The sequence below is a fragment of the Chrysemys picta genome, chromosome 3 (genome assembly GCF_011386835.1).
Source record: "Chrysemys picta bellii isolate R12L10 chromosome 3, ASM1138683v2, whole genome shotgun sequence".
In the NCBI taxonomy this organism is placed as follows: Eukaryota; Metazoa; Chordata; order Testudines; family Emydidae; genus Chrysemys; species Chrysemys picta.
In genome coordinates, this window is record NC_088793.1 from 159,165,112 (window position 1) to 159,179,290 (window position 14,179).

Consider the following 14,179-nt stretch of genomic DNA (forward strand, 5'->3'; position numbering starts at 1 on the left):
CCGTTCCTACTGGGCTGTTTGCCTGTGGCGGAAAATAAATCCTTCCCTGCAGTTAGCCAAGCGCAGATGGGAAATTGGCCCTGAGTTTTTCGCGTTTGGCTAGCAGGGAACTTCCCTGTTACCAGCCACGCGGTGGGGGGAGGGGTACCGTGATCATCCCAGAGAATTCATGGCGGGAGGGGGGCGGCGGGGGGGGTGGTGGTTAGTTTGGTGCCTGCAGGGATCTTCCCTGATACCAGCCACGCGGTGGGGGGGAGGGGTACAGCGATCATCCCAGAGAATTCATGGCGAGAGGGGGGGGTGGTTAGTTTGTTTTCTGCTGCTGCTGCTGAATGTTAACAGAAAAACCGCAGCACTCTACAGGCTATGCTTGGTATGTGGGAAAGGAGGGCGCAGAAGCTGTAAAACAATGGCTTACCATGGCCGCATGCAAGCCGAATTCTGTTGCCCAGACCTGTGATCTCTAGCAGCAAAGCCACAGGCACTCAGCATTAAGAGGCAAAATGCGACCTTGCACAGAAATCACATGTGCTATGTAATGTGAATAGTGTTGGTCACCGTGAAAGAGTATAAGCATTGTTCTGCAAAATGTAGCTTTTTAAACAAGTCTCTCTTTTTTCCCCTCCCTACAGCAGCTGCAAATTCCTCAAGCATCCCTCCTCCATCCCGGAGGTTATCACAGATAAGGCGTCGTAAGAAGAGAACGCGAGACGAGATGTTTTCTGAAATTATGGAATCCAGCCGCAGTGACAGAGCTAATCTGAATGAGTGGAAGGAAACAGTTTCAAAGTATAGGAAAGAAGCCAGTGAACGTGAGGACAGGAGGGACCAACGTGAGGACAGGAGGGACCAACGTGAGGACAGGAGGGATGCTCGAGATGAGAGGTGGCGGCAGGAAGACCAGAGGAGCAAGGATGCAACGCTGGGGCTGCTGCGTGAGCAAACAGACATGCTCCGGCGTCTGGTGGAGCTTCAGGAACGGCTGCTGGAAAACAGACTGCCGCTTCAGCCCCTGTTCCACCCTCCCCACTCCCCATGTTCCGTATCCTCCTCACCCAGACGTGTAAGAACACGGGGGGGGGAGGCTCCGTACACCTTCCCATTCCACCCCAGTAGACAGCCCAAGCAAAAGGCTGTCATTTTTTTAACCTTTTCTTTGTGGCTTTTTCCTTTCCAGCAATCCTCCTCCCAAATACCACCCGGGTTCCCTCCCTCTTTTTCTAATCTATTAATAAAGAATAAATGATTTTTAAATGATAGTGACTTTATTTGGTTTGAAAGAAAGCTGGGGGAAGGGGGAGGGTGGGTTCCTTACAGAAAATGAGTCAATAAAGGGGGCGGGTTTTCATGAAGGAGAAACAAACAGATATTTCACACTGTAGCCTGGCCAGTCATGAAACTGGTTTTTAAAGCTTCTCTGATGCACAGCGCTTCCTGGTGTGCTCTTCTAATCGCCCTGGTGTCTGGCTGCGTGTAATCAGCAGCCAGGCGATTTGCCTCAGCCTCCCACCCCGCCATAAAGGTCTCCCCCTTACTTTCACAGAGATTGTGGAGCACACAGCAAGCAGAAATAACAATGGGGAGATTTCTTTGGCTGAGGTCAGAGCGAGTCAATAATGATCGCCAGCGACCTTTTAAACGGCCAAATGCACATTCTACCACCATTCTGCACTTGCTTAGCCTGTAGTTAAACAGCTCCTGACTCCTGTCCAGGCTGCCTGTGTACGGCTTCATGAGCCATGGCATTAAGGGGTAGGCGGGGTCCCCAAGAATAACTATTGGCATTTCAACATCCCCAACGGTTATTTTCTGGTCCGGAAAGTAAGTCCCTTGCTGCAGCCCTTTAAACAGAGTAGTGTTCCTGAAGACGCGAGCGTCATGAACCCTTCCCGCCCAGCCCGCGTTGATGTTAGTGAAACGTCCCTTGTGATCCACAAGTGCTTGCAGCACCATTGAAAAGTACCCCTTGCGGTTTATGTACTCGGTGGCTTGGTGCTCCGGTGCCAAGATAGGGATATGGGTTCCGTCTATCGCCCCACCACAGTTAGGGAATCCCATTGCAGCAAAACCATCCACTATAGCCTGCACATTTCCCAGAGTCACTAACTTTCGTAGCAGCACCTGAGTGATTGCTTTGGCTACTTGCATCACAGCAGCCCCCACAGTAGATTTGCCCACTCCAAATTGATTCCCGACTGACCGGTAGCTGTCTGGCGTTGCAAGCTTCCACAGGGCTATCGCCATGCGCTTCTCAACTGTGAGGGCTGCTCTCATCTTGGTATTCTGGCGTTTCAGGGCAGGGGACAGCAAGTCACAACGTTCCATGAAAGTGCCCTTACGCATGCGAAAGTTCCGCAGCCACTGGGAATCGTCCCAGACCTGCAACACTATGTGGTCCCACCAGTCTGTGCTTGTTTCCCTTGCCCAGAATCGGCGTTCCATGGATAGAATCTGCCCCATTAACAACATGATCTCCAAAGCACCGGGGCCCGTGGTTTCACAGAATTCTGTATCCGTGTCCGTGTCCATGTCCTCATCATGCTTGTCGCTGCGCTGCCGTCGCCGCTGCCTCCTCGCCTCGTTTTTCTGGTCCTGGCTGAGCATAAACTCCACGAGAACGCGCGAGGTGTTTACAATGTTCATGACTGCTGTCTTGAGCTCAGCGGGCTCCATGCTTGCCGTGGTATGGAGTCTGCAGTGTTCACCCACCCAGGAAAAAAGGCGCGAAAATGGTTGTCTGCCGTCCGTTGCTTTCATGCAGGGAGGGAGGAGGGAGGGAGGAGGTGAGGCTGTACCCAGAACCACCTGCGACGATGTTTTTTGTCCCATCAGGCACTGGGACCTTAACCCACAATCCCAATGGGCGCGGGAGACTGCGGGAACTATGGAATAGCTATGGGATAGCTACCCACAGTGCAACGGTGCAGAAATCGACGCTAGCCCCGATACTTGGACGCACACCACCGAATTAATGTGCTTAGTGTGGCCGCATACATTTCGACTTTATACAACCTGTTTTTCAAATCCGAATTATATAAATTCGGATTAATCCCGTAGTGTAGACATACCCACAGTCTCTGGCTTTTAGCGGGGTTGCTCTAATGAGATTCAGTGATTTTTTTTTTTTTTTTTTTTTAGAAACATATTTGTGAATTAATTTAGTGCCAATAGAAGGTGTGCCCTGAAAGTGCTGGAACTAATGTCCTTTGATATTCTGTCCAGTCAGGGCAGTGATATACCCAGCACAGCAGACCTCCCAGCAGTCCCAGGTTTTATGGAACTGTCCCACTTTGACCCTCCAAAGCCTCCTGTCCTGGTTGAAGTGCAGTTTGCCCTGGGCCCCCTATTTGAGAGGGCCCCCAAACCGAGTGGCATTATGACCTGCTACACAGGGTTGCAACGACACTTCAGGTTTGGCCCCTCTACTCCTCCAGACAGAGAGGGATGACAGGCCAAACCTGAGTGGTGCTGCAGCCTGCTTTAGCCATTGAAAATATTGGGAGGTATGGCACAGTAAAATCCGCTTACCTACATGTTACAAACAGCAAGCTACAGATTAATGAGAGTCTTGGGAGGCAGCGTCTTGTGCTTACCGGTCAAATCTAAGACAGACCAGTAATGAGTACTCCAGGGTTCTGTCCCTGCTCTGCCACTGACTCACTGTGTGACCTGGGAAAATCACTTAAGTGCTACGTGCCTCAGTTTCCCCACCTGTAAACCAGGGATAACAGCATTTACTTATCTCACAGGGTTGTTGTGAAGTGTAGTCAACCAACATTTGTATGATGCTTTGGAGATCCTTGGAAATAAGACGCTTTATACATGCAAAATATTAGTGCCTTTATGACCAAATATCCCTGGCTTGGCAGTCTCCCTTTAAATCAGAGATTGGAGTTTGAAAGTAGCAGCTCTGGTTCCTCCAATACAATTGGAGCTGACCTATGCACAGCTTCCTCTCTGTACAATGTCTGCAACTTTTTGGAGGCTAGTCCTCACTGGATATAACTTCACCCTCCTGCCTTCTCTTTGATTGATCAGGCTTTCCCAAGCACAGTTTGCTTTGTAACCAGTGCAGGCCTGTGTAAATAATGGCTCTGTTTACAGAAGAGATGAGTAAGTTTAGGCAGCAGGGTTGAAAAGGCAAAGAATTTTTCCTAGGGGAGGAAACCTTTTTTGAGATAAGGGAACCTGTTAAAAGCTAGTCACGTTGTTTGTCTACAACAGGGGTTGGCAACCTTTCAGAAGTGGTATGCCGAGTCTTCATTTATTCACTCTAATTTAAGGTTTCGCGTGTTGGTAATACATTTTAACGTTTTTAGAAGGTCTCTTTCTATAAGTCTATAACATATAACTTGTTGTATGTAAAGTAAGTAAGGTTTTAAAAATGTTTAAGCTTCATTTAAAATTAAATTAAAATGCAGAGCCCCCCGACCGGTGGCCAGGGCCCGGGCAGTGTGAGTGCCACTGAAAATCAGCTCATGTGCCGCCTTTGGCACATGTGCCATAGGTTGCCTACCCCTGGTCTACAAGTATTTGGTGGGTGTAAACATAAAGGGGGGAGCAGAATGATTTGGAACGGCACAATTAGGAGAAATGGGATGAAAGCAACAAAGGAAATCTGATGTTGATTATCAGGAAGAGTATTTACCAGTGAACTCTCTTAGAGTTAGTGCTGAGTGGAAATCAGAATTTCTGATATTTCAGCATCTGTTTTTGCCCCAATTCAGGATGAAAAAAGAAATATTGACATTACTCACAGACTGGAAAGTTCCAAAATATGTTGATTGAATTTTCATTCAAAGCAAAATGTTTCAACGTTTCTGAACTGAAATATTTCATTTCAATTTGTTGAGCCAAATCAAAGCAATTCACTTGGAATCATTTTGACGTTAAACTGCACCTGCACCTGGTGCTGTGGTGCCTTAATGGAGTTGTAGTTTGGATGCCTCTTGCCCTCATTCTGTCCTACAGCCTCGACTCCCCAGCCAGACTGCATTTCCCATGATGCACCTGCAGTCATGGATTCCCATGGTGCATCAGATGGCTTCATCAGAGAGCTGACTACAGTGCATCATGGCAGATGTAGTTTGGCTAAGGAACCCACCCCAGAGCAGAGAATTGGGCCATGGAGCATTATAGTATCTCATAGACTCATAGACTTTAAAGTCAGAAGGGACCAGTATGATCATCTAGTCTGACCTCCCGCATGATGCAGGCCACAAAAGCTGACCCACCCTCTTTCCCTTGACTTAGCTGTTGAAGTCCCCAAATCCTGTGATTTAAGGACTTCAAGGTCGCAGAGAATCCTCCAGCTAGCAACCCCCGCCTCATGCTGCGGAGGAAGGCGAAAAACCTCCAGGGCCTCTGCCAATCTACCCTGGAGGAAAATTCCTTCCCGACCCCAAATATGGCGATCAGTGGAACCCCGAGCATGCAGGCAAGATTCTCCAGCCAGACCCTCATTGACCATTGATACTATTTACCGGCGATGGCACGCTGTTGATTAATTGACTAAAATCACGTTATCCCATCAAACCATTCCCTCCATAAATTTATCAAGCTTAATCTTAAAGCCAGAGAGGTCTTTCGCCCCCACTGTTTCCCTCGGAAGGCTGTTCCAAAATTTCACCCCTCTGATGGTTAGAAACCTTCGTCTAATTTCAAGCCTAAACTTCCCCACCGCCAGTTTATATCCATTCGTTCTCGTGTCCACATTAGTACTGAGCTGAAATAATTCCTCTCCCTCCCTGGTATTTATCCCTCTGATATATTTAAAGAGAGCAATCATATCCCCCCTCAGCCTTCTTTTGGTTAGGGTAAACAAACCGAGCTCCTCGAGTCTCCTTTCATACGACAGGTTTTCCATTCCTCTGATCATCCTAGTGGCCCTTCTCTGTACCCATTCCAGTTTGAGTTCATCCCTTTTAAACATGGGAGACCAGAACTGCATACAGTACTCCAAATGAGGTCTCACCAGTGCCTTGTATAACGGAAGCAGCACCTCCTTATCCCTACTAGATATACCTCGCCTAATGCATCCCAAGACCGCATTGACTTTTTTCACAGCCACGTCACATTGCCGACTCATAGTCATCCTGCGGTCAACCAGGACTCTGAGGTCTTTCTCCTCCTCTGTTACTTCCAACCGATGCGTCCCTAACTTGTAACTAAAATTCTTGTTAGTCATCCCTAAATGCATCACCTTACACTTTTCACTATTAAATTTCATCCTATTTCTATTACTCCAATTTACAAGGTCATCCAAGTCTTCCTGCAGAATATCCCGATCCTTCTGCGAATTGGCAATACCTCCCAACTTTGTGTCATCCGCAAACTTTATCAGCCCACTCCTACATTCGGTTCCGAGGTCAGTAATAAATAGATTAAATAAAATGGGACCCAAAACTGAACCTTGAGGAACTCCACTGGTGACCTCCCTCCAACCTGACAGTTCACCTTTCAGTATGACCCGCTGCAGTCTCCCCTTTAACCAGTTCCTTATCCACCTCTGGATTTTCATATCGATCCCCATCTTTTCCAATTTAACCAATAATTCCTCGTGCAGTACCTTATCAAACGCTTTACTGAAATCGAGATATATTAGGTCCACCGCATTTCCCTTATCTAAAAAGTCTGTTACGTTCTCAAAGAAGGAGATCAGGTTGGTTTGGCACGATCTGCCTTTCGTAAAACCATGTTGTAATTTGTTGCAATTGCCATTGACCTCAAGGTCCTAACTACTTTCTCCTTCAAAATTTTTTCCAGGACCTTGCATACTACAGATGTTAAACTAACAGGCCTGTAGTTACCCGGGTCACTTTTTTTCCCTTTCTTGAAAATAGGAACCACATTAGCTATTCTCCAGTCCAACGGTACCACCCCCGAGTTTATAGATTCATTAAAAATTATCGCTAACGGGCTTGCAATTTCTCACGCCAGTTCCTTCAATATTCTCGGATGAAGATCATCCTGTCCGCCCGATTTAGTCCCGTTAAGGTGTTCAAGTTTGGCTTCTACCTCGGATACGGTAATGTCAATCCCTCCTCCTTTATTCCCCTCTGTCACGCCGCCACTATTACTAAGCCCTTCATTAGCCTCATTAAAGACCGATGCAAAATATTCGTTTAGATATTGTGCCATGCCTAGATTATCTTTAATCTCCACTCCATCTACAGTCTTCAGCGGTCAAGAGGGATGCAGTTGAACTGACTCGAAATAAAATCTTTTGATTCAATTCAACAAGCCACAATGTTTCGACTTGGGTCAAACTGACATGAAATGTCACTTAAGGCAGATTTCTCTGAACGTAAAACACTGTAAACCTCAGTGAGACCCTGGGTCTGAGCACCCCAATCCTTTGGTGATGGTGGAAATCCAGACTTGGATTTTGTGGTTAGCCCCCATCTCTCTAATAATGTTCCCCTGAGCTAAACATCCCTGACCTTGGAGGAGGAGCAGGGTATCAGAATCCTAACTGTGATCCTGGTCTGTCCTCTATAACAGGCTGAACAAAACCCCTGGATCCAAGCACCCATGAAGGCTCAGAACTGATCTGAATTATGTGGCTCGGAGCCATCTTTAGTATTAAAACACTTTCCCCCTTATTCCCTGCCCTCTGCTAAAATATATATAGAGAGGGAACTCCCAGGCTGTTATACAAATAGAAAGATAATGAGAGCCAGAATCTACAGTGAGTCATGAAACCAGGTTCTTTGTTTCCTCCCAGCTTCTCCTTCCTCTTGTCTTGAGTACATATTTGCACTTGCATTGTGCCTCCTCCCTCCAAAGGTGCTGGACTGTGTAATGTGTTCACTCGCTCCACCCCACCTGGTTGCTCACTTATATTCATCCCCTCTTGTTCACAAGGTAGGAGCTGTCCTGTCCTGACACAACAACCCGCTGGAGGCAAACAGTGATGGCAGGAGTCGCAGCTAAATTGGCCAAAGAGAGAGCTGTATTAGAAGGGCTTGGCTCCAATGGGAAGGCAGTGAAGTATTTAAATCAGGATTATGAGGCTCTGAGGCAGCAGTGCTTGCAGTCTGGCACTCTGTTTAAGGATGAAGAATTCCCAGCCGGTCCTTCTGCCCTGGGCTATAGGGACTTGGGGCCGTATTCCCCTAAAACGCAGGGTATTGTTTGGAAGCGACCCACGGTAAGAGAGCTTCATCATTACGTGTTTTACTAGATTCAGATCAAATAAGATTCAACCTGAACTTTCACTCCAAAATCCAAACTGAATCTGAGCTGGAACTTTCTTGAAGTCTAGAAAAGGCATAGATTATCCTTTCCTTTCATTCTTTGTCACCTTTCCTCATCTCCCCGGTTCTAACCAGAAGTGAAAGTAATGGAGTATCATAAAAAAGGTTGCTGTCCAACTTCAAGCCCTTTGGGATGTGAGAAGCTCCAGAAATGTTGAGGGAGAGCATGTTCTCATAAGATTTCCAGCACCACTCTGCAGATATTAGAGGTTTCAGTACGATTGAGAAAAGCATCTGAACTTTTGATGCTTATCCAAATGGAACCTTCAAACCTCCTGGGAATTACTTGTCACCAGTTAAAGCTTATTACTGGCGTCATGTGTTTCCCAGTATTACTCCAGGAAAATTAGGCTTGTACTAAAATAAAAGTTTTAAAAATTCCAACCCCCAAAACACCATAATTTGAAGAGCTGGTTGAAATGTTCTGAATGAAATTTATTTTTAATTTTAAAAATTGGGCTTTTTCATGAAAAAATTAGAGTTGTCGATGAAAATGAAAAATGTAGGGGTTTGGGCTTTTTTTGTTTGTTTTTGTTTATTGGGTTTCCTTTTTTCCCTTGTTTCTCTCCTTTTCCCTCTCCTTTTTTCCTTCAGTGATAAAAGGAAAAATTGGTAAAAAGGAAAAAAGAATGTGTGTGGGGGGGGAGGGGAGGGATGTGTGTGAAACTTTAAAACTGAACACACACCTCCTCCAAGATGAAAACATTCAAAAAGAAAAATTTCAAAATAAAAAGTGTTGCAAAAATTTTCAAATGAATGAAAAATTGAAACTTACTGCATTAAAATAACATTTTTTATTACAATTCTCCACCCTACCCCCCTTATTTTTTGACAGCCTCCTAATTTGGCACTTGAATACTTTGTGCATGCGTGCTAGGGAAACACATCTTGTATATGTCCACACTTGACATTGGATGAGAAAACATTTAACTCACACATTTGAATTAACATGTTGTTAAACACCACTCACTGCCTAGCGTAGACAGAGTCACGATGACCAACATGTTAGCTGGTCATGGACTACCTTAGGGTTAACACTGAAGATTAATAGAAGGGCTAAATCCTCCAGCCCTGAATGGTGCAAAGCCAGCCAGGGCAGGAATTCTGTATCCCCTGCACGTTGCAGCAAAGTGGTGGAAGGGAACCTGGGGGAGGGACAGAGTCATAGACAATCTACAAAGCTCTGCTGGACTATGCCCTGTGCAGAGAGGCTGTGTAGAACACTACTGCAGCCTCAAGGATGCTATAGCAACCACAAGGGCAGCTTGAGTGCTCTGTGCCCCGCCCCAAGTTGTGGCGAAGGATCCTAACCCTCCATTTATTCGTTCACCTGAGAAGGGACCAGGAATGACTTTTGAAAGGAATGGAAATCTTCAGTGAGAAGTAACATGCTTAAAGGTCCTGCTCATTTCCCCCCTGGATTCTCCATTCTGCAGGGTTTTTTTTTTTTTTTTGCTGTAAGCTCTGCCCTGGATTCTGGGGGAATGGAATTACCCTTCACCTGATTTTGTCTGAACTGGGTGGTGGTGACTCAGAGTCTGTAAGTTCCTGCTGGGAAAATGGCCAGTCATGAAACAAACACTCAGTGCTAAATGCACCCCTGCTCCCAGTGCATAGTGCATCTCTGTTTTATGGACAGATATCCTTCCATCACAGGCCTTTTTTCTGTGCTTTGTCACTAGGTTTGTATAAAACTGATTGGAGGAAAGTAGACAATGCCTAGGAAGACATGTACCGTCTAATCACTTGGCATAGATTCAGAAACGACAGGTATCGCAGCGTATTAAAAACCCGCTGAGGCTGGTGCCAGCTGACTTGGGCTCGCAGGGCTCAGCTAAGGGACTGTTTAATTGTGGTGTAGGGTAAATGCTCAGGCTGGAGGCTGAGCCCTGGGGCCTGCCCCCCTCGCAGAGCCCAGGCTCCAGCCCAAGCCTGAACATCCTCACTGCAATTAAACAGCCCCTTAGCTGAACCCTGCGAGCCCAAGTCAGCTGGCACCGGCCTCCGTGGGTTTTTAATTGCAGTGTAGACGTACCCTAACTGAAAATGAGTCACGCTGGGCTCTTTTGCCACCAGGTGCTGCTGCAGCAGAGATCTGCAGTATGTGGGCTGTTGGGAGGGGGCTGCTCAGTGCCCCAGCCCCCTTCCTACACCCTACCCACCCAGAGAACAGGATACTGGGGGGGGGGGGGGGGGGGGGAAGGTTGCTCGACAATGGGCCAAAAGCAGGCATAAGCAAAGCAGGCAGCACCTCAGAGAGCTTTATCTCATGCAAGCTTAGACTCACAAGCTGACCCCGCTTCCTCTCCAGCAGCAGGATTAAAGGGAGAGCCAGCTCATGGACTAGTTCTCCTCTCAGGCGTTGCAGAAACCTCTCTTGTTAGGGCAGCATAAATCATAAGGCCCACCCTGGCTCCCCCACCATCCAAAGATGTGTATTCTGAAGCAAGCTGTCTGGCAACAGGGCCCAGCTCCCACGGGGAAAGAATCTCAGCTTCTCTCTTAACACCTACACCCCAATAAATCTTTTGTATGCTGCTTATCACCAGGGCCGGCCCACAACATTTTGGCACCTAAGGCAGGGAGCTCAAATGACGTCCCCATGCCTTCTCACTTGGGCCAAAACTTTGAAAGGTCTCAATTCTGCCTTCTTCCTGTTCCACTCCTCTCATGGTACTGCTCTGCTACCTACCCCAATAAAGGAGAACTAACAACTTAAAATGCCTTGTTCAAAAATTTTAAGTAACACTTAACTTTAAAACACCTGAACAGCAAATGTAAGTTTTCTTGTCTGCATAGTAAACACTGGCATTTTTATCTGTTTGAATAATCAAAGTGGTGCTTTCCGTGTCTTCTTGGTTGCAAAGATTTGAACTGCTTCCTGAAGGTCCACAGTCGGGGCCAGCTCATACTCTATTGAGATGGTTGCAAGGCCGACCAGCCTCTCCTGTGTCATTGTGGAGTGTAGATGTGTTTTTATTAACTTCAGCTTGGAGAAGCTGCGTTCTCCACTGGCAACTGTTACAGGAAGTATTAGAAGTATGTGCAGAGCAAAAAAAGCATTTAGAAAGAGGGTGGTCATCTTATTCGTGCACATATATTCCAGAACAGCCTTTGGAGTTGATCCTGCTGAAATGTATCTTGAAAGGGCTTTCAGTTCATCACCTAAATCACTCGCATCAATATCGCGCATGTCATCATGTGTCAACACTGTCTCTAGTGCCCTGCATTGCTGGTGTAGGTCTTCTTCAGGTATAGTGAGGAGTTTTGGAATATCATAAACATCCCAAATATACTGCTGTGTTCTTTGAGCCTCATGAAACGTTCTTCAACTGACTGTATTGCACAATCTAGCACCTGGTTAAAGAATTCAACTTTGAATTGTTGTTTGGGGTCTCTTATGCGATTATCCCGTGCCTCATAATCAAAATGTCGTCTTCTTTGGTGACTCTTGTATTCTTGAATGGGTGGGAAAATAGCTTCAATGTGAAGTTCCTCTGCCAACTTCTGTGCACTCTTCAGAACGTTTTGAAATCCCTCATCTGACAGGTAAGACTGTAGGTATGACTTTGCTTTGTCCAGTTGTTCCACTGCTCCAGATATATCAAGATCAACACCTTGGAGTCTCTTGCTTACAACATTTATTTCAAACAGTATGTCATGCCACAACACTAAGCCACACAGAAATTGCAAGCTCTGGAGCTGTAGTTGGATTATGCTGCCTCTAGATCATCCTTCAGACCTCTAAATAAACTGGCATCATTGCCTGGATTTCAGCCAGTCTGCAGAGGTGCCAGGGCTTTAAATTCTCTCCACTCTCTGGGCAGTAGATGCTGCACTTTGCAGCATAAGACTGTGGTACCATATGCACAGACTCAGTGTTCATCCATTTCCTACCCTAGTTATATGCTGCACATCTGCAAGCCGGCACAAGGTTAGAACTACTGTATTCAACCCTGACATCATCATCATCTAAGAGGAGTAGAGTCAACCAGAGCTAATCTTACTAGGGTGCAATATAATTAATTTCAAATGACTTATTTAGTGAAGTTGTAATGATCAGTGTTGTGTTATCTTCCCCGTTGACAGGCTTATTAGTTTTCTGCTGCCTCGGGGTGTGAGACAGAAGAGGACTGTAGTTAAATAGCAGGCATGTGTAAGCCAAATGTGACATATTAATAGTACCTCCCTTACTCCCCACTCCTTTGTTACTTGCTCACTTGGCTTCTGCTACGTACAGAAAAAGGCTACTGGTGATCAAAGGGCAGTTCAGTCACTTATTACCAGCTGTGAACAGTATTAATCAGAGTTTCATTTCAGCTGCTGGAACACAGTAGAAAACTTTTTCGACCCCTCGGAATGCCATTAAAATTATACCAAACACAGTCTTGAGGGGTCTGGGTCAGAGTTTTGCAGATGGTTTTTATGTATTGCCATTCCTGATATCTGACCCAAGACCTGTAGGAGAACACTTCAACCTCCCTGGCCATACAATAGCAGGTGTAAAGGTAGCCATCTTACAGCAAAAAAACTTCAGGACCAGACTCCAAAGAGAAACTGCTGAGCTCCAGTTCATTTGCAAATTTGACACCATCAGATCAGGATTAAACAAAGACTGTGAATGGCTATCCAACTACAGAAGCAGTTTCTCCTCCCTTGGTGTTCACACCTCAACTGCTAGCAGAGCACCTCACCCTCCCTGATTGCACTAACCTTGTTATCTCCATACTGATTTATACCTGTCTCTGGAGATTTCCATTACTTGCATCTGAAGAAGTGAGGTTCTTACCCACGAAAGCTTATGCTCCCAATACTTCTGTTAGTCTTAAAGGTGCCACAGGACCCTCTGTTGCTTTTTACAGATTCAGACTAACACGGCTACCCCTCTGATACTTCATCCCTAATTGTAACTTGAGGGCTATTCAGACTTGCAGTGGAGAGAAAAGACATTCTAACTTAAAATCCTTGGCTGGCCCCAAAAGAAGCTTCTGAAAAAGTGGGAGAATTACAAAAGCTAATAGCAATAGAAATGTTTGCATATGTATTCTTTCACTGCATTGAAAATGGGTGTGGGAAGTTCAAACACTAGCCCAAATAACAGCAGGATGTTGGTGCCTGAGTACCAGAAAGTGAAACTGACCAACCTACTTCAATTGATTGAGCTCAATGAACTGCAAAGTAAACAAAAATGGCCAAACCCTGAAGTTCCTTCTCAGTTTTTACTCCCTCCCTATTCAGGCAAAACGCTCATTGATGTCAATGGCAGAAATGACTGAGTAAGGGCATTGATTTGGCTCAAAGGGTGTAAAGTATATTAGAATTTAAAGTTCAGCTGAGTTTTCATAACCTGAGATGTTGCTAATAACACAGGCAAAGAACACTTTTCCAATGTTTTTTTTTTTAATCTTGATCTTTTAAATATATTGGAAATGTTTACATTTTTTCTTTTTCTGGATTTTGAATTGAAATAATATGGGTCAGAAACAAACTGCAGCTTTTGTCAGACCACCAAGAATAACATGAATTTAACAACATTATTTTCAGGAGTTATGCACCAATCCTCAGTTTATAGTTGGAGGAGCCACTCGGACAGACATTCGCCAAGGGATCCTGGGTGAGTAGAGTAATTGAGCAGAATTTTGCTTGTTTTAGAGACAGGAAAATACCTTTTGTTATTTGAAAAGTCATATAACACACTACCTAAGTGTATTCCATTCTGCACTACACAGAAGCAAAAAGGCAAGAACCTACTACTTCTACCACCTAATGGAATTACTCTTTTAGATCAAATAATTGAAATCTGTGCCGAAGGTCACAGGTTCAAACCCTGCTGATGATCCACAGGAGGGGTTTTTATATCATTTCCTCCCAAACTCACACATATATTCACATAACAGCACACATAATGCTCATTCATTCCT

The 14,179-nt window shown here is 45.5% G+C and overlaps 1 protein-coding gene across 2 annotated transcripts in view; it reads left to right on the forward strand.

Annotated features, from left to right (window-relative positions):
- The first annotated feature begins 7,841 nt into the window (after positions 1-7,841).
- The window catches only part of LOC101941270 (calpain-8), a 44,341-nt gene continuing 38,003 nt past the window's right edge, over positions 7,842-14,179 (forward strand). For both annotated transcript variants that reach the window (XM_008175203.4, XM_042848573.2), the window contains exons 1-2: positions 7,842-8,152; positions 13,803-13,872. In XM_008175203.4, the coding sequence (XP_008173425.2) occupies positions 7,916-8,152; positions 13,803-13,872 (307 nt within the window). In that variant the 5' untranslated portion in view covers positions 7,842-7,915. The remainder of the gene's footprint in view (positions 8,153-13,802; positions 13,873-14,179) is intronic.